The sequence below is a fragment of the Zonotrichia leucophrys genome, chromosome 11 (assembly GCF_028769735.1).
Source record: "Zonotrichia leucophrys gambelii isolate GWCS_2022_RI chromosome 11, RI_Zleu_2.0, whole genome shotgun sequence".
NCBI lineage: Eukaryota > Metazoa > Chordata > Aves > Passeriformes > Passerellidae > Zonotrichia > Zonotrichia leucophrys.
Window position 1 is genome coordinate 4198815 of NC_088181.1, and position 26442 is coordinate 4225256.

Here is a 26442-nt window from a genome sequence, read left to right on the forward strand (position 1 = left end):
GCTCTGCAAGCAGTGTATGTTTCCCCGAAGGTTTTTCATGTACTTCTCACTCTGTTTATTAGAGAATAATTACCAGCTGCCTCTTACTAGCTTACATTGGTAGCTTTGAAGAAACACACTTTCATATAGTATCAAAATGAAAACTGCAACTGTGTCCTCCAAAAGCAGTTGTTATAATTGCTTCAGAAACCTTGATCAATTTAAAATATGTAGCTCTGCTTTGAACTAATAAGAGTCAGTCTAAGCAGAAATATTAAAATTGTGGTTCAGATCTGCAGCAAAGGTGATGGACAGAGAAAACAGAAAAAGCTTCAAGAAGGAAAATCTACTCCATGAAAATGGGATTAAAGAATGAATCTTAAAATAAACATAAAGAAATAAGATATTAAGCTCTAATCCAACACAACTGAGCTGAAAAACACCCTGCACTACGTCCACAATCATCTCTTTTGTCAAAAATTCACTGTGATGAATGTTTAATATGCACAGTGTATATTCAAACTCTTTTTGCAAATAAAAAAGAAAATCTGTGACTATAATTGCCTTCAGTATTGGAAACAGCAATTAAGGAGAAAAAGCAAGGTAGGAATGGGCGTTAAAACAAAAATACAACAATCTGAAACTTAGTTTTACAGTTTCTCCAGATTAGTTCTATGCCCCTCCATTAAATATTTTCTGGAGACCCCTCTGCAGAGGCTGCATGCAGCACACACTGCCCTGCGAGCCCTGTGCTCTCTGTGTCTCAGGGCAGGCTGAGCTGACGGCTGCCTGTGTCACTCTGAAATGCAGGACACTTCCCTTCTCTGTCTCACAAGCTTCCCAACTTTGCTCACCCTTGAGAATCTCTCAAGCCTTTTAATAACTGCACTTAATCCACGCACTGGCCTTGGGACAATTTTGCCATGCATTCTCAAGAGTTGTTTCCCAAGCATAAGAAATTCTGCTCTCCAGAGCTGCAGGGCTGTCCCTGCTGTCCCAGCAGCAGATCAGGATTTGATCCAGTGGCCTGGGTGGATTGTGGCATTTGTTTGTGATACACAGCCATTGGAATGCTTGGGATATGACAGAACATTTATCATCATCATCCTCCTCCTCCAGCAGAATCCTTTTTCAATTACAGCACATTGCAGATTTTCTTCCTTCTATGGCAAAATAGGATTCTGACCCCTGACAAGTTCCCCCAGAGTTGTCCATTCCCATCTCTCCTGTGCCATGAAGGCCAGATTCCCACGTCTCTGCCACATTCTCTCTTCAGCTTGGACTCACTCTATAACCCTCAACCACCACTGGGTTTCTCTCTTTCTCAAACTGCTGAGAGTGTACCCCAGAACGTGTTAGCTGTTCTAATATTCCAGGCAGCTCTGTTCCCCTAGCTCCTCTTTTCCCTTCAGAAAGCAAAGCAATGATCAGCTGTTGGCATCCCCTTCCTTTCCAGGTCAGATGAGTGCATGGTCTTGCAGCAGCTGCACAGCTTTTGGAATTTATGTTGTCTTGTAATCCAAAGCCCTCAGAGGTCCATAAGTCAGCACACATTGTGTTACCTGCATGTTCAACCCATCCCTTCTCTTCAGTGGGTTGTGCTGGGCTGATTTCTGCCCTGTGATACACAGGCACAATGCTCTGAGTTTCTAACACAGAATCTTTATCACCAAAATTCCTCCAGGAGGCACCACATTCCAGCCTGGTTTCTCAGTGCTCCCAGAGTCTCACACTCTCTGCTCTCCTGCTGCCTCTGGTTGGTGTCCACCTTCCTCCTCAGCAATCCAGGTAAACGTCCAAAGCACTCGTCACACCCAAACTCAACCTGTGCTGGAAAACTACAAACAGGAAAATGATGTGCCAAGAAAAGCCACTGTGGGGGAGCAGTGAAGGTGCTGCTGGTTCAGTCAGAAGCATCTTTTCCAAAAGCAATTCCATCCTCTAGATAGGCACGTGTTGCAGTGTTTCCGTTCTTTCCCTTCCACTCCACAGCCCAGGTCAGTGAGGATGAGGAGGAATGGGTTCCCAGGACAAACCACCCCTCAAAGTATGGCTTGGAATAACTTCTGGTATTCATGCCCAAGTATTTGGTTGCAAAAGATGCCTTTGAGTTGACTGTGCAATGTCAGATTGCCTCACTTGAATTGCAGAGGAAATATTAAATGTGACCTTTATCCTTCTGCTCAGTGTTCTCTGTCCTGGAGCTTTTTAATACAATTTAGCACAATTACTTAGAATGATTTCACAGCAACACAGTGGCAACAGTTTTTCCTGCAACCTTCTAAAAGGCTTCTAAGATATAAATTAATTTCATGGACACTAATTCTGCTGAGTTCTCAAAAGAAAACATAACTAAGAAAGTTCAACTGACAAATAGGATGGAGCTGTGCAATTACAGAACATTCTTACAGGGGAAAAAAGCTGAGTTTTCATGTAAACTTAACTTTGACATTTTGCATTTTCATTGGAAGAATTTACTCTTCACTTAATAGAGAATTTTATATTTTAGAATTCTACATTATTGAAAGAGAAGAACTCAAGACACACTTTTGGGACAGATATCATATCATGTATGAAGAAAATAAAGTGATTTTGCCTGAGCCTTCATCTTATAAAAATACTGAACCCTCAAGAAGGCTCAGCTCACGCTGCCCGATAAAGCAAACATACAGAATATACTATTTTATTTATTTAAACAAAGTCCTCTACCCCTACCAAATCAAAACCAATTTTCACACAAATAAAAACATTTCCTAACAATGAGTAATTCTGTGTTACTGAATTTCAGCTGTCCTCCTACACACCTTGAACTGTGAGCTGCACAAAATTTGTTTTTACAGCAAGAAAATGGGCATTCTTCTTCCTGCTGCATATAAAAATACCTGTTTTCCTTTCTGAGTTGAAAACTGTCTTGCTTGTTTTGGTTGAGATTTTTTTTCCAAGATAAAATAAAATTGAAACTCAATAAAATTACAGACAACAACTGCTTGATGCTGTTTCCAACAACTGAGGAAAAATGTCTTAGACATGAGAGGTTAAGAAAACTAAAAAGTTTTCTTGCAAATGCAAAATGCTTGGGCAACCTTCATTGTACATGCCTTTTTTTCCACCTATATGAAGTCCATTAAGGTACATTAACTTCAATAATAGCAGACTCTAATCATAAATCATTTAGGAATATTTTACAGAATTGTTTTTCCAGCAAAACTTTAAATGCTGATGTTTGGCTGCTGGGGTTTTTTTTAAGGTTAATACTATTCAAAAGCTCCAGAGGGGCAGGGACATTTATCACAATCTGAAATTTAGAAATGTAGAATTTAGCATTCTCATAAGTGCAATAAACATCCCAGTACATGAAGAAGACAGAGGAAAGTAATTTACTCTTCTAGAGAGGAAAGTAACTCTTGAAAGGTTTGCAGTATCCATAAAATAAAATTTCCTGATATACAGTAATAATTTCTGTAACTCGCTAACTTTTAATGAAGATAAATGATGAAACAATTAAGATGGTGCACAAGAGATTGTATTAATAGGAAAAAGCTCTCTGGATTAGAAACACATCTTGGAGCTTCTACTAAGTCTAATTTTTCTCCCTCCAAATATCCAGCAATCTCAACATCATCCTTTAGAACAGAACTCAGTTTTAGCCTGACAGATAATTACTATGATTCTTCCAAATAAAAGAAAAATGGATAAAAACATTCTTTGTGGCTTTGAAATTTCGTTACATGTTCCATGTCAGCAGTTCTTCCCTGTGTGCTTTGAAATAAAGTGCCAATTTAGACAGAAAAACCTTACAAAATCTTTGCCTTCAGTTCTGCTGACCCTGAGTTTGTATCTCCCTGCTCTGAGGTGCCCAGAGTTACCACAGATGGCAAACACCTCACAGAGGTCAGAAAACAAATGGATGCTTTGAAACTTGATTTAGCTTTCCTAAGCTTTGAAAGGAAATGAGAACAAGAAATGCTGAACATTCCACTCATCAGTTTGCAGACATGCCCCAAATGGGGGTTTTGGTTAAAAAAGTCAAACCAGCAAGAGCAGTTTATCTTGTATGAGATTTCTAAGAGAAGAGAGAGTTATAGAGAGTTGTACACTCTGAATTGAAAAAGAGCCCTCAGATACAAACAATGCAGACAGAAGGCAACTCTCACTCACAGAGATTCCAAATTAAACACTGGCTCAGATACTGCCAAATTTACAGAGTAATGATAGAGACTCCTCCAGGAGAAAGATTGACTTTGGAGAATTGCAGAACAGACTCATGAATGGGCAAAGGGCACTTAAACTTTGCCCACTTGTAATGACTGAACAAGAGGTTTGGTCAGCAAATTCAGCTGTTGACAGAGCAGGAATTACACAGTGTTTCACTGTAATTCACTGCTTCTGTAGTGCAGCTAGTTCAGACTGAGTAGCCTTAACCTTACAAACACAGATCAGCTTTTAAAAATTGCTACAAGCTTTTAAACTTATTAATACATGGGTCAGGGCCTGCTGGGCACACAGTGCAGCCCAGCAAAGTTCAGCTGGCCAAGGCTACTCACATGCTAAATATCCTTGCCAGGCAGGGACAGCAGCCTTGCTCATCTCCAGCAGCTCTGACTGCTCAGAGCATCAATATTGCTGATCCTCACATGAGGAACCTGCCAGAAACATGCCTGGCACATGCTGGCATGGCCATATGTGCCCAAATCCAGCGCCAGGCACACAAACAAAGCTCTGACCTCAAGTGTTGGTAATCACAGTGGTCAGTTTGGGCTCACTAGCAGCATCCATAAAATCACCCCAAGGTGATTAAACAATGCTGAGAGGCTTCATTGGGATGCTAAAAGTAAGAGTTTGCTCAGGAGTTTTGGGAGGTTTGAGGGCTGTAAATATGAAAAGGCTCTGGAGAACAAATTTCAAAGGAGCTCTCCAGACACACCAAGCTGGAAGTGAGGCTGGGAGCCTTTGGAAGGGAGCAGCCCAAGCAAGGGGCTCATTTTCAAAGGAAGGGATTCAACATCTCCTGCTGACTACAGTGGCAAAGCACTGCTTTTAATTAGCATTGGCTGGAGGGAGGAACACAGAATATTCTAAACATGACTTTGGTCTAAGTCTTCAAACACTGAGTGATTTATATCCAGCAATGTATTTCACACAACGTTGTCCATTACTCGTAAATTAATGTTTTCTGCTGCAGAGCCTGGTGGGTTTTTGTTAATAGACACCAACAAGAATGGTAATTAAAGGAGGCACTGATGGGTACTCATTACAAACAAAATGCTCCCTTTGATCCTCCAGGTTCAGGGCCTTCTGAAAAACCTTTATCTCAAGAGGAGATAAACACAATGTTTGAGAACCTTTTGACTTCTCTGCTATCAGCCTTGAAACTTTTTTAGCTGTTTTTTAATGTTTCCCTATGCAATTAGTAGCACCAATGGAGAAGGTGATTGACAAGCTACCAGCAGCTGTTTATACAGCGGGAAAAGCAGAAAATTATAACAGTGTGAGATGTTTATTTAACTCCCTGTGCAAACACAACACATCTCCCATTCCCTGTGCTGCCTCAGAGCCCCTTGCAAGTGCTGTGGCACTGAGAGACCTGCTGAGCTCGGGAAGCAAATTCTCCTCCCTGCTGGCTCTGCAGAGAGCATTCCAGCACACACACACCGAGGAATGGGAAATTCCTGCATCAGTGCCAAGGCCTGGGCTCCTGCTCCTGGTTGTAGCCACCACAGAGTCCAACCCAGCTCTGTTTCACTGGGATCAAAACTCCAAACTGGTGTTTGGAACAGCTGTATCCAACTTGTAAAATCTTATATTCCTCCCACCAAAGTAAAGCAGGTCACAGTCATGTCATCTCCAGGCTGAGAAGCAAAACTTTCTTCTCTTAAATAGAGCTTCTTAAAGCTCAAAAATATTTTAGTTCTGTTTGTCTGTGCCCATTCTATTAGGAAAGAGCCAAATAGAAGAAAGTTTCCTTTTTTTTCTGCAGACAAAAGAAAAATTTCAAAACCAAATTTTCTAAGTGGATAAACTGGTAGAAAAGGTTTTGGAAAAACAGCCCTAGGAATTAAATCCTATTTCTCCAGCAAGTAACTGGAACACAAGCAGAATTGACTCAGCACCTGGAGGTACTTAATAACTTGCAAATGTGATTTTAATCAACCCCAGAACACACTTGTAAAGAAAGAAGAGTTCTGATTCCACATCTCTGCAATGGACATGTGAATATCTGGGTACAGATCACCAAAAGTACTTGAACACCTTTCAGGGGTCTCTGCTAAAATAACTACTCCAATAACTCACTCCTCACAATAACTACTCAATCTGAGCGTCTGAGGAGGAAATGGAAATCTTCTTAGTTCTGAGCAAATGCGTCTCATTTTTTAATGCTCTGACCATGATGAGGGTAGACAAGGACCCTGCTTATCTTTCTCTGCAGTTCTGCTCATTTCTGCTATTGAACAACAGCTTTTGGTCATTGTGATTTTGATCCAACTCATCAAAATGCAGCAGGATATAATGTTCCAAAATGTTATCGTGTATTTGATCCATCTCTGTGTTTTATGGTTTCAAGAAGAGCATGACTGAATACAGGAGGAAAAAAAGAATGTGCCTATCAGAACAGCAGACAAAGGCAAAATATATTATTTCCACTCCATTTCTCCCACTGTTTAATAGCTTGACTTTTGCATACCAGCATTCCACAGGTTTAATACAAAGACAGCTCCAGCATAATGTGTTTTCCTTTAAAAGGTCATCATTATATTAGCAGTATTTGATGCATTGTGACCAGAGCACACATTTTTAGAGATTGCAGTGTAATATTTTCATTTAATTTATTGGCATCAAGAAATTCTATTTAATTTCTGCTTTCAGAAGAACATCTGCAAGTGATTGGCATAACTCAAGGGACCTTTGCAGCTGCAACTTTCTCCAAGAGCAGAGCAAAAAGCCATGTTTGTCAATATGCCTGAGTAGGATTAAAAAAGAACAAAAAGGAATAAAAAATAAAAAGCCCCAAACTACAAAACAGCTAATTATTGGAAGTAAATGTTTCATGATCTGTGTATGGCACCCAGAGCTGAATAGATCATTAGCTAAACTTCCAGTCAGCATTTCACACAAGCATATGTTTTCCTCCTAAGTTTGCCAGCAGCCTCAGTGACTTAACTAGGAATAGTTATGTACATTGTGCAATAGGCAGGGCCAAGGAAAAGCAGGGCTTTTTTAGGATCTTAACTCCTTTATCATATGCACTTCCAACAGTCCTAAGCAATTTTTCCAGCTCCTAAATTTTCCCTCCCTATTGAATGCTCAAGGTGAAGCTGCCCCATCTGGTAACATCAATGCCGTTTAGTGCAGCCCCTTCTCTTTTCCATTTGTGCTTCCTTGTGGCAGCCTCATTGCACTCCCAGCTTCCAGGGGTCCAGGATCATGCACAGGGAGCAGTTTGCATGCAGCCACTCTGGTTTTGAGTGAGAGAATGGAAATCTGGGCATGGGCAGCTCAGGGGCCGTGGAGCAGTCCCGGGCACTCTCCCTTTAGCACAATAATAAAAGTGGCTGCAGGGCATTGATGAGCACCACGGGCAGGACCTGGTGAATTCCTGTTTCCTCTGCTCACTGTGTACACACTGTGCTGGGTGAATGCTGCCTGTAAATTAGCTGGCAGCTCAAGATCAATACACAGAGCAACCAGCTAAACAAAAGCAATTCCAGGTAGAAAACACTGCAAAGATCCTGGGGGAGCCCATAAAGGAATCAGCCAGCAGGTGCTGACAGTGACTGCAGCCAGTCCAGATCTGACCCACAACTATTCTGGAGTGAGGAGCTCAAAGTGACCATCTGGGTGTAAAGATCCCTTCAGCATCAGGTTTCCTGCTTGGCAGCAACAGCCTGTGCACAAAAAAGTGCCCTCAAACAACCCTGAGAAATTTCATTACCCCAAAAGTCCAAACCCTCCCCCTCCCTATTCGTGTTTATCTTCCAAGAACATATAGAATTGTTTTAATATTTTCAACATTTTATGAGGTACTGTGTAAAGCCAGGAAAACTTACTAATCTCCATTTATTTCCAGCAGTTGTCTACTGTTTCAGTTAGATTCTCACTAACTGAAAATAGATGGAGGAAGATATTCCCTGCCTCAGAGGTCATATTACTTCTGGCAGTTAGAACATTCACCAGCTACAGGATGCTGCGGTATGTGGTGTAAATAGGATGCAACTTCAATAATGGACCTCCCCTCTCCATTACGCCTCAAACAGGCTGTTCTGAGACAGGTTCTGCATCTCATTTAATTTTAGAACAAGAGGGACACGCTGATTGCTGAAACCTTCTGGTCAGAGCTGTTTGTTTGCTTATTTCTGGTCTGTAGGTGGGCTGGTGCTGGAGAGTTTGAGCTCAAGGAAGCAGGTGGGTGGCAGGGACCTCGCTTTCCCACTGCACCAATTTCCAAAGACAGAAATAAACATAAAAGAAATAAGCAAGGCTCACAAAAGGTGTTGAAGCACATCAAATGAGTTCAAAAGCCTCCTGGAGGTAGAGGCTTCCTGAACAGAGAAGTTGCAGTAGTAAAGGTGCAATATTAATTAAACATATGTCATAGTATCTGCTGGAAGACACTTAAACAGACCCTGGCTTGTCCTGGAATTCTCCAAATGCAGACATGGATAAAGACTGGGTAAGAAGTGACAAACTTTTGAATTTCTGTCTTAGAAAAGAATTTAAAAAAATAAAGAAATAAAAATTGTTTTAGTGGTATAGCACATAAGACATATGGTAAGAGAGAAGAACTTTCCCCAGAGCTTTATTACACTGTGAGTTGCACACCTCCAAAGAAATATGATTCCTCTAAATAAAATCAGGAGAGCAGACATAAGGTGTTGAATTTCATCCTAAAAGCCCAGTGTCTTCCTCTCTGATCCCCTTTTCATAAGTTTCATTACAGAATTAATGATTTCAATTATTGGTACTGACCAGACCTTGTATGGATTTTGCTCTAAACTCACATTCCACTGCTATCCCCCTTCCTGGGGCTGCTGGCTGCTCACAGGTACAGCTGGGCAGGGATTGAAAGGCACCAGAACGATTCCAAACCACAGAGCAGAGCTAAGGGAACTAAATACACTGCACATGAAATGAGTAAATAAAATCCCAAGAAATGGAATTAAGATGAGCATTAATCAGGAGAGGGTTGAGCATGGCCCATGCATGGCCCAGTTCATAGGAATCTTGCTAATTGCCTTTCAGAGACACTTTATCCTCTTAAGATTATCCTCAGGAGACCCCCAAGACTCTGGGGGCAGTGGGGAACACCAAAAAAACCTGGTCACATTTATCATGTTTAGAAACAAACAGGAATTGGTTTTTATTTATCTTCTGCAGCAAAACCTCCGTTATCTTCCTCTCCCGGTATTTAATCCCATTTTTTTCTTAGCAAAACAAATAATGAGAAAGTCCAATTAAGCTCAGGGCAGCCTTCTGGGTAGGGAGAGATAAATAATTAATACCTCAAGACCAACTGCAGTGAGCAGCACGTGCCATTCCTCTTGTGCACAAGTGTTGGTGCAGATTACGTGACAGTTTCAGACTTATTGCTGTGGCCGGGCCAGGTATAAATTATGACAGGTCCACATGGATTACAGATGATTTGGAGGAAATCAAAGGCATTAATTTTAATATGGTGCTTTGTCTCTCTTAAATGCCACTCGTACTTTCTGTAACAGCAACCACTAAAAATCAATGGCCAGAGACCCCTGTGTGCTCCAGAGCTGTTAACCCTGGAATTTCAGCCAAAGGAACAGAGCCACACACCCAGCTTCCACACTCCTCTGTCACACACAGCATCTGCAGGAGCTCCATCAACAAAACTTGCAATTAAAAATGTGTAAATATTTTTTACTTTCAAAGTCTGTTCTAAAGTTGTGCTAATGTAGAGTTCCCAGTGCCCTGAATATTGTGAGAGGCACAAGACAGATATTGAGGTGCTGGAATGTGACCAAAGGGCAGCAGAGCTGGGAAGGGTCTGGAGCCTAAAAGTGAGGAGGATCAGCTGAGGATGGATTTGTTTTGGCCCAGGGGACACCTCATTGCTCTCTACAAATCCCTGAGAGGAGCTTGTAACCAGTTAGGATCAATCTCAAAATTAACAAGAGGTGGGAAAAGAGTAAATGGCCTCAAATTGTACCAGGGGAAGTTTAGATTGGCTATTAGGAAAAATTTCTTTAATGAAAGGGTTATTAAGCATTGAAACAGGATTCCCAGGGTAGTGGCTGGGTTCCCATCCTTGGAGGTGACGCTTGGATTTAGTGCTGGGTGATGGTTGGGCTCCATGATCTTAGGGGGCTTTTCCAACCCAACAATCCATCATTCTGTGTGGCAGGACATGCACAGCGCAGCTAACATGTAAGACTTGAAAGAGATGGAAAATTGAATCAAAATGCTGATTATACTTTCAATAACACAGCAATAGCTCAAGCCAAGCCTCAGCCAGCTCTCAGGGAAGTCAATGAGAGTTGTTTCATTGAATTCAAACGTTGTGTGATTAGGTCCTCACAGAATTATGTGTAATACCATATTCAAAATTGTGAAGAGTTTCAGGTTGACATCTAAAAGCCCATTTTCCATCTGGAATTCTGTAATGAAGCTACTGCGAAAGAAGAATCAATACATAATTCAGTATAGTGGAAAGATTGTTATAAAGGGTTATTGAATATAGCTCCACAATTGTGGATAAAAAGAATGAAATCCCTCATTGTTTCAATCATGCTGTACTGACTTCTACCAAACACATTGTTTCAAGAAAAAAATAGCTGCTCCAGATTTCAAAGGGGAAAGAAATCAGCAAAAGCAATAACAGCAGGGTTTTTTACAAAAAGGGGATAGAGCAGGGGAAAAAAATGTTCCTAAATCTCAAGATAAATTTTAGTTTTGTACACTAATAACAACTTATAATTTAGTTTTTTGCGAAGTGTGCCAGGACAAGGCAGGAAAGCATTTCTTAACTTAGTTAGCCAATTTTCCTTTCAGGCTAGCACTGTTATTGATAATATCCATCACAATTCTTTGTCTTCCCAACAGGCTGGCAGAAATATCTGAGTAAGTGCTGACTCACACACCTCAACACCTCCCTGTCAAAGTTAATCTGAAATTGATTTTACTTTCCAGAGGTAAAACAGAACTGCATGAAGTCAGCTACAAACAGCATTTGCAGATGAGCCTTCAGCATTTTTTCTAATTCCTGTAAGATTTCATCACTACACCTCAACAGTTTTCAACCAAATCTTGAAACCTTCAGATCAAAATTGTCAATTATATTTCTACGTTTTTGGGAGGAAAATTAATGTATATTTCCCCCATTATGTTCCAGTACCATAAGAATGGTACTCTACCACATGACTCTAGAATCCAGAAAAAAAACCACTTTTTCCTCTGCTGAAAGCTAAGTTAAAATGTTCCTACACACTTCGTAATCATTACATCCAAATATTCTTGTGCACACATCACAAGCAAGTTCAAGTTCCAGCTCCAGCTCCCTGAATAGCTATTAAAATACCTAGAAAAATACTTATTTTGAAATCACTGATGCTTCTCATGGTTTTATCCATCCATTGATTGATTTAAAGCATTAAAAATGTAAACACTCAGGTGAGTAGAGATTGAAACAACCACTTTAACTCATGGAAATGGGGAAACTACCAGGCTGTGGAGTCACTCATTTAATCCATGTGTAATTAATCCATCTAAAGTAAAACTCTTTCAACAGAAAGAAGCTACAAGAAGGATAAAGCAAAAGATTATGTGTACAGATAAGGTTTCAGTCTGCTGGGATTGTGGCAGGTGTAGGTTCAAGTAAAAACTCTGCTCCTCAGGAAATCCTCAACAAGAAAACGCTGTGTAAAAACTCAAAGATTGGGACAAAGGCTCTCACAGACTGTCACAGGGAGGGGAGAGGACAGGAAGAGAAGCAGAGGTTGCTGTATTTGCCTGAATGTTGCTTTGAGGGCTCTGTTCTGTGTTTATATTTGTTTTGGTGGTTTTTTGGTTGATTTTGGTGATGTTTTTAAGCCCATAAAGGCAGGAGGTCCCATTCCCACCTCTCAGCACTACCCAACCTCACAGGTGAGTCCTGCCTGGTGCTGGCTCAGTGTGTGCCACCCCCTGGCACATCCCACACCCAAATAGCAAAGCTCCACAGAGAACAATCTTACCACCTTTACCCATAAACTATCACTTTCAATCTGGCCACATTAAATCCAGTCCTTAATCTAATTTAGCAAATATTTATCTCTTTATTAAACTATTAAATCTGCCAGTTCTCCTGAGGGCAGTGCCAGCTGCTCCCCAGCATCCTGAGGCTCTCACCCACTCACTGCCAGCAGCAGGTGCAGCACCAGCCCCTGCCCCCATTTCCAGAGCTCAGCCCTATCCAGATCTGTTACATTTAAGAATTCATTAAGAGAACATTCAAAAGACCAGCCTAGACTTGTTTGATCAGTAACCTAAAATCCAGTAGCCCTTGCAGACGGGAAGGATGAGGGTTTTGGCACAGGCTTGTGCAGAAAATCCCAATTTCAGCAGGAGCAGCACTCACCCGTGGAAATTGAACTCCTTGCTGTATTTATGGTTCTGAGCATAATCAGCCCAAATAATCGGTTTCAGCACAGAAAATTCCTGTGCTGGGAGCTCTCCCACCTTTCCTTTTGCATGGGGAGCAGCCTGAGCCTTTCCCAAAGGGCATTCTGAGCAAGAAAATCCGGGGTTGAAACTGAGAGAATTTGGGCTCTGCTGAAAAGTTCTGGAGAGTGGGAAGGACCTGAAATTCAGGTGCTGTTTAAACTCCATCTAAATCAGGATCTAGAGCACCAGAAAGAGTTAAGTCCAACATGTCCAGCTCTCATTCATCATTCCAGTAATTTCATTTCAATTAATTACCAGTGCTAACTCCAGTCAGTATCAGACAGTTCTGGGAAGGGATGCTGACTTATAAAAACAGCAGTAAGTAGTCAATGCCCAATGTTTTCAGAAGCATTACAATTAATAGATTTATTTTGGAAGTGTTACAGCTTCTATATTTCAGCTTCTTTGAAATTTATTGGAGAAGCTATTAAAGGCAGCGTCTCAAAGAATAAAAGTAAAGTGCCAGAAGTAATAATATAATTTTAAATAAAAGTTCTTATTTTGATTTACATTTAATTGACAGAGGCTGCTATTCTATTATGTCAAAAACCTTCTGCCTACCTGCATGAGATCTGACTGATTTCTCAGAAGAAATACCAAATCTTACAGAACATTTGGAGAGTTGCATTTTCTTATTAATCGGAAGAATGAACTCATCAGCTCTGTTATTAAAGATAATTTTAGACCCTTTCCTCTGTCACAAATGTAACTTTTAAAAATTTAAATGAAATGAGCTCTCTGGTTGCAAATTACTCTGTGTAACTCCCACAATACTGCTTTCATTGCTCTAGAAAAATATTATAAAATCACTATTTCCTATATTTTTTTTATGATGCACTTGAGTGGTTCCTCCATAAATACAAACCAGGCTGAATAAAAATTCCAACTAGAAGAGCCTGGATTAAAAACATCAAAAAATCCCCAAAAACCAGAGCAATAGTAACTGGACAGCCAAACACCAAATTATTGTCAGCTGAGCTCATGGGTTTTCATTCAACCAAAATGAACCCCTGGAAAACTCTTTACCACAATATTGAATAACTGCCTTCCTACCCCCATAATTTTTTTTGTATCCAGCATCACCTTTGAACACAGATATAGCATGGTGTGAAACATCACATCAAAAGTTAGGGAAGAAGAGATTTTAGCATCTGATGCTTCAGCTGTCAGCAAACAGCAAAAGAAAAATGTGTCAGGTCACATGAAGGCAACCTGTAACCTTGGCATTCAGACAACTTCAAATTTCCCTTTTATCATGGGACATTTAAAGTACCCTTGTGTTTACAGCTTCAAGTCCATTTCATAATAAAGCAAAGGTGACATATATTAACTATGCTTATTATATATTAAATTAACAACAAGAGAAGACCTGGAGCAAACCATTCATCATCTTTGAGTGATGACAGAACTAGAAAATACTGTGAGCTGCCACACTACAATTCAGGGACTATTTCAGCCAGAATTAAACAAAAATAAATTTGGATTTGTGACCATTTCTGGTGTTTCTACACCTTGGATCCAGTCCTGCTGCCCCTTTCAGCAGTGCTGAAAACAAATTTTGTGTAAGGTTTTTGCTTTTATATATATGAGCTGGCATTGAAATAACAAAATAGTAGCTTTCAAGGTGAATTTCAATTCAGAATGTCAATAAAGATTGTTACTGGTCCATAAAAACATAGGATATAATATTGCTCCTAAAAACCACATTTATTAAGGCCTAGCTGAATACAGCTGGACCTAAATATATGTTGAAATTAAGCATATGCACATTGGTTTGAAAAAGTGATAAATCAAGAGCTGCATTGACATTCCCATCCACCACAGAACAATGTTCTGCTCCATTCCTCCTCTTCCCCACCTCACTCTGCTCTGACCTTCAGCAGGAGAAAGGAGCCCTTGGTGCAGCTCAGCACAGGGACTGCCACAAACACTTCAGCAAAGAGGAGATGCAGAGGGGATGGGTGGCACCTGGAATTCCCTGAATTGGCTTTACTAGGGAAAAAATCTGGATTTTATCCATCAGCATTTCCTGTGGGGTTTGGGCAGCATCCTTTACCCCAAGCCTCACAGCAGCACTGACTTCCCCAAGACATGAAAAACCATGGGAAGGTTCCTCTGCCAACAATGCAGAATTTCTCTCCTAAGACAACAAGATTCAGGGAAACAAAACACACCAATATCACACATTTCCTACCCACATTGCTGTGCTTTTTCCAAAAGTTAAAGTATCATAACTACACTGTTTTCATAATTTCTTGAATTCTACCTCCCACTGTATTCTTTTAAGCTGAAGTTTTGTTTTTGTATAGGTTGGTGTTAATGTTTTATAAAGGTCAAATTATAGTGTCTCCCTACTGTTTTATTGTAAGTGTTGAGAGCTGGCACTGTAATTAAAATTCCAGCTAAATAAAGACTGCAGGGGTTCTACTTGTAACCAGGCAATTTGGGTTTTTAGCAGACCAGAGCACATTTTGTGTTTCCTCTGTTTCACTGCCACACAAAGGAAGGTAAACAAAACCCACGTGCCTCAATACATTTACATAAACAATGTTTCCTATCAGTGTGGTTAGTAGAGAATAATATATTTAATTATAGAATACAATAACAAAATTAAAAATGCACCCATTTCCTACAAGTTTGCTTTACACTATTTCTGGAAAAGTCCAAGGCAAGACAATCCAGTTTATAGGTAAAGCCAGATCCTAAGCACTCACAACGCAGTTGATAAGGGAGAAAAGATTCACAATCTGCTGTTCAGTAAAACAAACCTGACTGCCTGGCAGCACAATGGTGCTGTGCATCAAGGAGATTATCACTTACTTCAGTCTAACCTGCTTTTAGGTTCTGGTACCTGCCAGCAAGTGTTTCAAAGTGTCAGAGATTTACCAGAGCTGGCTCCAACTTCAGGGAGGAATTTCTCTTCTGCTATTGACTACCTGTAAAGCTGCTCCAGCAGTGCCTCCCTTTTGCTGCCTTATTAAAGGCCCTCAGTTCTGCTTCAGTTCTCTCCACAGCTGAGAGACGAAGGCTGCACTGGGTTTTTTTTTGCTTTTCTTTTTTTAAAGAAAGTAAACAAATCAAAGTGAGTATTGTAGGTGGAATTCTTGTCTTAAAAGCAACATCCCAGATCACTGTAGGAATCTTTTAGGCCTTCCCAAGGTTCCTAGCTTTGTTTTAAAGGAATTTCTTGGTAAAGAAATTTCAAATTTTGTTTAAGATAATCCCTTACAGGCAGGGATTCTTATTTGAGCAAATCCTACCCTTTGCCTAGGCTGATATTTTTTCAGGGCTTTGAAAAACACAAGGCAAACATTTTAGTTAATATTCACATCACAGCATATGACATGCACTTGCTCCCCTATCTACAGGTTCACTTGTCTGCCCCAGAAGCAGCAGGTACAAGGCATACAAATATGCACAAAGTCATCCCAGACAGACCAGAGTTTTCAGAATCAATCCATTAAAAGTTACTTTTTCTTTCCCTTCTCTAGAGGAAAAAATTTCAGGTGGATAGGCTGAAGAGAGGCATAAAACAAAATCAGAGGATTAGCCTCCAGCTAGAAGAATCCCCCAATCTAAGAAATTTCTGAAAGACTCCCTGAGTTTACAGCCAGTGGTACTTATTCTCAAGGCAAGACTGAGCAATGACATGGCACAGAAAGCTGTGTGAAAAGGAGATGTGTCCATTAAAGCAGGCAGACTGCTCTGTCTGAAACGGACTGATTTAAATAAGCAAAGGGAAAGAAAAACTGCAAGTTGAGGCATGACCATAATTACATTAGAAAAGTTATAATTTGATTTGGATTAACAGAGAGAAATCCTAAAAGCTCAGAATTAATTGTGAACTACATCTACAATTATTTTCAAGAATACTTGCATGCTTTAAGATATCATTAACTTAAATGAGATTCTATGTTTAAAGGAAGATTTAACCTCACATACTCCCATTAATTCTTGCTAAACGTCCACACTGCACTTTGAAATGTAATGGAAAAGGTTAGCTAGCCATGATTCTTTTGAATGGTGCTTTGCTAAGATCCTCAAATTAAAAGTCTTGTCAGAAAGGCAGTCTGTGAAAATACCAAGAAATGTTCTACAGAAATGCATTAATGTCTCAGTGTGGGGTGATTTGCATCTCTTTGTCACACGTGGACAAAGTTTGCCCCTGACAAAGCTGGGCTGGTGCTGGATCCTCTCCAGAGTGACCCCAGCTCTGACCTATAATCAGAAATTCACCTCCCTACCTCCCATTTCCTCAGCAAGACGACCCTGCTAAAACGTTGCCAGCCATAAGCAATCAGTGTCAGGTTATTTGCTGATGGAGTTGGCCTAAGCTGAGCCACCTACACTTTCCTAAAAGAGATTTTGGCCTTCCAACACATTTCTACACCTGCAGAGAAGGAGCTGCCTTGTGGCCTGCGTGGGTAATCAGTTCAGGAGAAATAGCTTGGTTAATTTGATTTTTTTTTTGTTTTGTTCTGAAACTGCCAACTGGAAATGAGCAGAGAAGTCTTCCACTGAAGCACCTGGGGACATTATTAATACAAGGTTTGCACTGCACTGAGCAAGAGACCCAACCTGCTAATACTGAGCAGTTGGCCATTGATTTAGATTATTAGGAGAACAGCTGGCATGTTTCAGCCAACCAAAGCCCACACGTATTTCAAAAAAGTATTAGCTGTGAAGCATTATGGTTTTTGGACAGTCTCCAGAAACAAATTAAATCTCAAACCAAGTAATCTGCTACTTTTATCTTCCTAAATCCAGACCAAGCTGCTAACAGAGCATTCACTGTCACTGCAAAGATCCTCACCCACTTTTCATGTGGGTTTGCTTGTTTTGGTTTGTTTTTTAAACAGGGTTGTGTGGCTTTTCTCAACAAAACAGACAAGAAACTTTGGGTTTAGATCCTCATTTCCTCCACCCTGGAATCAAAATGCAAGGAAGAGGTTTCACCAACACATATGCCTTTCCCTCTGTTATTCCACAAGAGCTGACTGCACCCCTGAGGGGTTTTGATTCAGCCCTGAAGATGTTTTCCAGAGACTAAACAATTCTTTTACTCTGCTCAGTGTAATGTCCTACCTTTGCAAACACTAGTTTAATTTAATGTATATGCATAAAAATCAAACAATATATTTTTTGACTCCTTCCCCCTCGGGTCCTGGAGGCTTTTGGGAGGGAATTGTCTGACCACCTGGCACTCAACAACTATTCTCTCCTATTTTGTTCTCTTTCAATCATGTGTGAAAGCAGTTAAACAGATGATGTGATATTGTTGTGCTGCAACACCAATCTGCATGTATCTATTCAGAGGCACATTTGAGATATTCTGTATTATTTAGTTATAATTTGTGTTTCCAGAAAACGTTCTCCCTCCAAGGGGGAGGAGTAGGAGTTCAACATCAAACTTGTAGGAGTTCAACATCAAACTTCAATTAAAAGGCAATGCATCAGGTATTAGGTGCAAAAGGATCTTCCTCACCCTGCCTCCACAAGCATGTAGTAAAATTCCCAACCTCCCACTTTAAAACTTCCACAGCTTTACAACCATTTTGCACAGAGCCCCAGGTATTTCCTGGAACTTTACTTACACGAGTTTGGCTTTCTATAACCATTTAAATAGGAATAGTGTGCTTAAGATGTGTTACTTCAAATCGTGACCAATATTTCTGTCCACATGGAATAAGAGTTCCAGGTGCCTTATCTTAACCATGCACCCAAGTGTCAGATTGAAGCTCTAGTATTCAAATTCTATCCATGCATATGAGCCCATTAAGATATATATTTTAGGATATAGCAAGCACTCCCTTGCTTGGGTAGGAAAGTTGAGGTGCCTTTCCACTGAACCTGTTCCCTCATGCCAAGGAATGGGAACCAAGTCATTTTTCAACATCTTCTGAAGCGCATTCTTAACTCACTGAGTGATTTATGTGAATTGAAAGAAAATTGAAGATGTTTGTACAACTCAAAATGCATTAAAAACTTCTTCATTTTGAAAAGACATAACACTGTTTCAGCAAGGACACACTGAATAGGTGGAAAATCCACAGTTATCTCCCTATTACCCAGAAGCTCAGACAGTTTTCCCTGCAAGAAATTGCTAAGCATAAAATCTTACCTTGCTTGAACGTGTTCTTTTGCAAGCTACAACTACCATGTGCAATCCCAATTACCCAAACCCTGCAGTATTCAGCATGAAGAGGTAACAGCCACATCCAAACCCTGTGTCAGGACCTGAAGAGGCTTGGGCAGACCACAGGGGGCTGAATGAGGCTGGCCCTGCTCAGGGTGTGGGGAGAGGGAGGAAGGGGAGATGAACGAAGTGGGTGTGATAACTCCAGGATCTGGATGAGCAGGAGAGGAACAACGCCACTTTTGGGAGCATGGAACAGGCGCAGGAAGAGGCCATCTGTGCAGGCAACTGGCATGGAATCAGTGGGAAGGGTGGGTGTGATAAATCACAGCTCTCACATGGCATCAGCTCAGAATCAACAGGAAATATTTGGATGTGGGCACGACCAGGGCCATGATCTGTGTGCACACAAGGCTGTAGGAGGAGGAATGGTCTTCTCTGATCTTTCCACAGGCTTTATTTGGTTTGAACAAAGTAAATCTTGTTGGAGGTCACAGCTTTGCCAGACAATTGAAAATCTGCTTTTAAGCATTAACAGGCACAATAAGATATTTCACATCATATGAGTAAGCAATGATTTTGATATGGTTGAATAGAAAAGCTCTTTGTTAAAATCCACAGAACATAAAGTACCCAAATGCAGACAGACAAAACCTTGATCTTGAAGCAGCCCAGGCTCTGAACAGGCAATCTATCACGTAAGAGACACAAGAGGTCAGCCATTAATTAACATCCAAATTAGAGCTTTTCAAGTAAGGGTCAAAACTTCCTCTGTTTTGACATTTAAAGCACTGGCAATGCCTCCCCCAGTTTAGCATGCACAATGCATCACCTCGTGCTTTATGTTAATTGCCTCCATTATTCAAGTGCACTATTTGATTCATTGTCAATTAAAAATACCCCCAAAAGCCAAGCCCGATGTGTGTTAAGTATAAATGTGATTAATGTAACACAATTACATTCCCACGTTTGTTGAGTCTGATTAGGAACTTTCCCTCAGCCCAGCGTGACAGAGCCCTGTCACTGCCAGTGACCTGCCAGCCTTGGCAGGGACAGGCATTTCCTGGCCACAAGTGCTTCTGACAGGTGTAAAACCTGTAATTAAATGCTGTCAATTAGCACTTCATCAAGAATGTGGAAATCTTGATGATCTTCACTATTGGATTGAAAAGATGGCCCTAAGTCTAAAGTTTAAAAAAAGAAAAAGCTATAAGGAAGGAAAAAACCAGTGACACAACTGCCTGTAAGAATAATAATTATGTGGATATAATTACTATTTCCAGAAAGTGACTCCATGGATCTTTTCCTACTACATCAAGGGAACATCTGGTTCTGCACACAGAGGAAAAAATTAGGCAGACCAAAAGTGCCGTGCCTTATTTTGTTTATGATTATAGAAAACACAAGTTATAAGGAGATCTGAAGGGGTCTGAGGGGGAAAAAATAATGACCAAACAGGGACAAAGAAATGGTCAAAGTCTGGAGTTACTACTAAATGAGATGCAAGACCAAATAAATAAATAAGAATTAAAAAGCCAGTTCAGCCTGAGCACAATGACAGAAAAACGAATAGTAACTGAATACCAGTGAAACTGATAGGAAGGACAATATGCACGCACACGTGGACTTGTCATGGCCAGCTTATAAGCAGGCTTTAATAAAAATTGCTACAAATCACAACAAGAAATAAGAGAAAATTCTGTACCCTCAGTATGGTCTACTCTTCATTTTTCCCATCAGTAAATGTAAAATATAATTAACACTGCCATAGGTAGAAGTAATAAATACAGAAGAACCAGCTACAACCTATATTTAATTACAAGGGAGATGCTAGCAATGAAACGTACAGTAGGTTCTTGTTTAAATTGAAAAAGAAAAAAAAAGAAAACGACTGTGTTATTGCACTTCAGAAAAGAATTAAGGAGCTCCTTGGCTTATTGAGGACTACAAAAACAATCACTGCTATAGGCCTGGTTTACATATTTGCTCTATTAATTTACACAGCCCTGGTAAGCCTCACATTGCAATGCAACTGCTAAATTACACTGCTCTTGGTAATGGGCATAAAAGGATGCAAGAGCATGCAAAGTGTATTCAAACAGACAATTAAAATTATCAATTCTGTTGACAGCTAAAATGAAGGAACTGTGCTGAGGTTTAATGGTGCTGCATGAAGGACACCCTGTTTGTGGGTGATTGAATTAACCGGGACCACGCGTCGACAGCCTGCCTCTGTCCAACACTGCACATTAGGCCAATTTACTGTCTGCTTATTAAAATAATTTAATTCCACAGATTGTTCCCAGGCATTTCTGAGTCTCTTCTTGCTCTTCCCCCCTCCTCTCACTAATGATGGCATCTTAATTATTTGTGCTCATTTTATGCCACCGCAAGTGGCTGGGTCACCCCAGAGCAGCCCAGTCAGTTTGGAACCAACCCCTCCTTGGGGTGATCCTGTCCAAATCACCAGGAGATCTGGCCAGACACACTACAGCCTCAAAGTTCTGAAGCAAAAAAGCATTCAACAAAGTTGTTTGTATTCAATTTGGCTTATCCATATTCATATAGTTTATCATATTGCTTCTTTTAATAGGTCTTCAAACCAGCTTGCTTATTGAATCTATTATATTCTGAGAATTTAAACTTCTAACCATGTAGGAATAATGTGTTTGACAAGCCCAAAATAAGAATTCCAGAGAAAATGAAATCTCATAAAGAAATAAGAAACTTGAAGCCTCTTTTCTAAGCTGAACAACAATCTCACATCTCTGACTAGTACTACTACTCATGATCTAAAGTTCCTGTGAAAAAGCAACTCAGACTAAGCAACATATCAAAATGCTGAGACTAAAAATGTTATCCTAGAGGTTTATTTTAGTACCTCCAAAGGCTGGATGACTTAAGTTTAAGAGATTTATTTCAATAGACTTTGGCAACTAATTCTGACATTTCGTTTTGAGAAGTTAATGCTATTTTAAAGTGAATGTGCACAGATTACACCTTCATCTGAAGTGAAAATACATCAGAGTGTAGCAGGATGGAACCGAGTTGGAAATGTGTACATTTGGTGAGTAATATTGGTTTGCATTTCTTGGTCCCACCAAGCTATGGGATGCATCCCACTGTAGGATTCAAATATTGCACATAGGATATTTCCCATTGCTGGACACCCAGAAGAAGTCCTGGTTCAGCACCAGCAGCCAAGCACAAGAAAGAAATCATTAGTAATAAATATCACACATAAAAATGCAGGTGTGTTTGGAAGTTATGAAAATGGCAGCACTTAAATCCTTTTTTAAGTCTTTAAAGGCATCAGCCACTGGATAAGGCACCACTTTTGTGTGACAGGGCTGAAATCCCAAAGCCCCAGAATGGAATGAGCAATTTGTAACCCTGAAGTATTGGAGTGAAGTGACTCCAGAACTGAAAAACTGTTAAATCTCCTTCAGATTAATGTTTTGAGTGTACAATGCCAGATTGGGTTTTATAATGTGATACCTGCTCTATGGAAATATACTGACTATTCCAGTTGTGTGACACTTTGCTACCATTGATGATCCCAAACTTCTTCCAGCCTTTGAATTTCATGTCAAGACTTGGACTTGTATCAGCTATGAGTGCTTTCAAAATATTAACTTCTAAATCTCAGTTGCAGAGATAATTCAATAGAGATCTTGATGTGCAAGTCCTGATTTCAGGCTCATAGGTAAGACTATAAAAGAAATTCAGAGTAAATTTAATTTTTAAGAAATGGCTGATTCTAGGTTTCCACAATATTCACACAGCCCTAAATGATTATATATTGTGTTTTGCCATTTCTAATATATGAAACAAAGTCAAGCCTGTAGAGACATAGGATTAATATAGGGAAACTCAGACTGAATCATGACAATATCCAAAATCTTAGGTACAAAACAAAAAAAACTTTCTGATAAATGGCAGGAATGAAATGAATCCATAAACAATTCTGATTTTTGAACAATAGTAATATAAGAAAACAACATACGGTTCAGAATCAGCTGGTCCTCTCTGAATTTAAATGGCTTTTCTATATAAAAAACCTTCTGCTGGAATCCAGGGACACATTCTAAATCTTCTGCACATGCAAGCAGCAGAACCTGAGGGGAAAAAAAAAACAGAAATAGACTTTTAACATCCACTCCTTCATCCATCATGTTGGCTTCTGGGAACCATAGCGGGTTTAGGCTCAGTGCTCATAAAACAAAACATGGGGGTCCATACTCATAAAACAAAATATCCATCACATCACACTTCCCCTTCAAATCTTGCTAAAAAAGTTTTATGTAAGGTTTTTGCTTTTATATATATATGGGCAGGCATTGAAATTACAAAATAGTAGCTTTCAAGGTGAATTTCAGTTCAGAATATCAATAAAGATTGTTACTGGTCCATAAAAACATAGGATGTAATATTGCTCCTAAAAATCACATTTATTTAGGCCTAGTTGAATACAGCTGGACCTAAATATATGCTGACATTAAGCATAAGCAAATGAATTTGAAAAAGTGATAAATTAAGAGCTGCAAATCTGTCTCAAAGTTGATCACCAAGTTGCAGAAGAAATTCTGTATTCATGGGTAAAGTCTCACGTACAGAAGTTTCATTTCTAGAATAAATTCTATGCTAGCAAGTATAAACTATTTCTTTTCTTTCTCTCCAAGCCACAGTTTGCCCATTTTCCCTACAATCAAAAGCTTGTTTACACCAAGGGAGGACTGAAAAAGAAAAGTGTGCATCATAGAGGAGGTGGATCTGAAGGCTCCAGCTGAATACAGTCTGTGTCACTGTCAGAACATGGTCACCCAAGCTCTGTGTCACCACAGGAACATCAAGGGAGGAAGCTTACAAGCAAAATAAAATTGCTTGGGAATAGGTACAATTCTAATCTCAGACTCTGAAGCATTTTATCTCTGAATAGAGAAAAAACCTGAAGGGCTATTTTTCTTGGCAGCTCTTAAATGAGAGCATGGAAGTAAGAATGGTCAAGAAAGAAGCAGCAAGCAAAAAGAAATTACTAAAAAGTTTAAAAGGCTAAAGAGAGAGGCAAAAGGAGGCAAGGTTAAGAGCAGGAAAAGCCAAATCATATTTTCCAACCCATATGTGTGTAAGTGCATTTTCAGAAGTACTTTCTGCTTTAGAACATCTAAAGGTGTTTTACAAAGCCTGACTTTCAGGTGGTGCACTGACCACTCTGATCTCAAAATTGTTATGGGCAATCTGCTGCTTGTCAGGCAGCCCCAGCTCAATCAGTGAGAGAGGGCACGTGTGCCAACCAAGAATAAAACAAACACAGGGGTTTCTGAAAGGCATTTACTCCTAAATTCAAGTGGCTCTGCACAATGGGTCTATTTACTGAAGACATCCTCAACACAAAATTACAGTTTTGGAAATAAAGTTCTTCAGGGTTAAAGTGAAGACAATTTCTCCCTAATACCACACCAGCGAACACTGAGGGTTCTTTTCTCCTTCACCAGCTCAGGTGACAACAGCACTCTCACTTCTCCCAAAGCCCCAGCAGCTTCTCTCAGTCCCACCTCCACTCCTTTATCATCCCCGCCTGCTGATCCTGATCCTAAAGAGATGTCCTGCAATAATTTAACAGCTGCACATTTCCCTGCTCCCCACCACTCACAATCCATTTGCTAAATCACAGTGATACACGATCTGCTCTCTCCCTTCTTGCATTTCCCACTCATTTAAAGTCCAGTGTGATCCCATTTACAAAGTCCAAAGGCACCTGGTCTGCATTAGTTGTTCTTACGGAACCAACTGCTGGATCATTTGTTTCATGTCAGGCCATTGCTATAAAAGCTTGGCCAGAAGTGCCAGCAGAGTGCAAGGAGCAGCCAGAATATTTCATGTTAATTAATCTGGTGGAAGGCAAACACAACAGATGGACATCTTTGCCTTCCATCCTGTCCTGCTCCACAATGGTCCCTTGGAAGGATTAACCAAGAAAGAAGAGAAAGTTTTAAAGTAACACACCAAGAAAAGTGCAACACTCTTGACTCTAATAATTTCAGTATCATCACACTATTCCTGCCTTTCTTAAAAAGGTTTAAAACCACAGCTCCCAATCCCTCATTCTCTTAATGACATTGATATTTTGGTTTTATTGGAGATTTTGGTTGAGAATTGGATGTGTCCCCTTCAAGTCTTCCAGCAGGAGATATCTGCAAATGTGCGCTGGGGTATTCAGAGCCTGCCCTGAAAATTGTGCATAAAGCTTGATTACTGATTGTTAAAAATCCTGCCTTATATGCATTTCAATGGGCATATGCACAGGAAGAAAGGCACACATGCATCTTCTGCACTCATTTTCTGTGTGCACAGGTGCAGGTTTAAAGTACCTGTCTTTCTGACTCAGTGTTCCTGGATGAATATGCATTAAAATGCAATCACAGCAGGAGAAAACCTCTTCCCATCTCAAGATGCAAGCAAAGTTATATAATGAGTCCCCACCAGAAAAACAGTCCAAGCCATATATCCTGAAATTTATCTACAAACAGCTCTTCTCCTAAAGGATTAACACAGCAAGTGAGAGGCAAATCATGTTCTGATCTCCCAGCAACTCAAACCTTAAAGCTGGAACTCTTGTCTTACGGAGCTATAAATAAAAAGCCTCTTTGGACATCATCTATAGCAGTACTTAGAGATGGGAATATGTCAGCTTTATCAGATTTGTGACAGTCTAAGTTGACATTGAAATCTGGGCAATCTAAATGGGTCATGAGTTAACTTCTGTAAGCCTGGTACAGAAGGCTCACATAATAGAGATGCAGCAAATAGAAAATGACCTTTACTCCCTTTGAAATAATTACAAGACTAAAGCTTGGCCTTGCTGTGAAATGGAACATTTTATTCCACTTGTGCAATTCCAGGCACTTTCTTCTTCTCTACATGTCAGACAAAATGTTAAATCTGTCATCACATGGACAGTTTTTAATTAATTGTATTTAAAAAAGAAAATTATTCTTTTAATTTATTTTTCTATGAAGAAACTTCTGTTGAACTAAATGTCTAGCTCATTAAAATAATTTCTGTAAAGGTTCTTCACATTGGAGACAGCAGTCTTTAAAAATATCTTAAAAAATTAAGTCAGGCAGATATATGTGTAAGGCAAAGAGGCTTGTTCAAAGCAGAATATATTCTGAATTTAAACACCATGTAGATTCATATTTTTGGATATAATAAAAAGTTCTATGGATCTAGCTGCCTATATGAAGACTTCAGCTAAACACAGTGTAAATAATATTTAAATGTCATATGTAGAACTGTGAATAAACAAATATCGTTCACCCAGCTAGTCAAGTGCTGGGCAATTAGTACAAAAGGATCCTTCACCTGCTCCCAAGAAAAAAAGACAAAATTCTTGAACAAAAATGACACTTATGCAGCAAATAATTTCCTCATGAAAATCTCTAAAAGGGTAGAAGTCTGAAAAGCAAAGCAGAGTTGTGACTACTCAGACCTACAGATTCTATGTTCATCAACAAGCAAAATCAAAGTTCCTCATAACCTCATGCTTTTCAGAAATGCACAGAGCCCAGACTCAGTTTTAATATTATGACAATTTTCCTTTCAGAATTTATTGCCAGTTGGTGTAAGGAAATGTCATAGTTCAGATAACTCCTGTGCTA

The 26442-nt window shown here is 39.9% G+C and overlaps 1 protein-coding gene across 2 annotated transcripts in view; it reads right to left on the minus strand.

The window, feature by feature from the left end:
- Positions 1-26442, minus strand: part of CDH13 (cadherin 13) — a 447425-nt gene that overhangs the window by 337294 nt on the left and 83689 nt on the right. For both annotated transcript variants that reach the window (XM_064722933.1, XM_064722932.1), the window contains exon 2: positions 22788-22899. In XM_064722933.1, coding sequence (XP_064579003.1) covers positions 22788-22899 — 112 coding nt within the window. The remainder of the gene's footprint in view (positions 1-22787; positions 22900-26442) is intronic.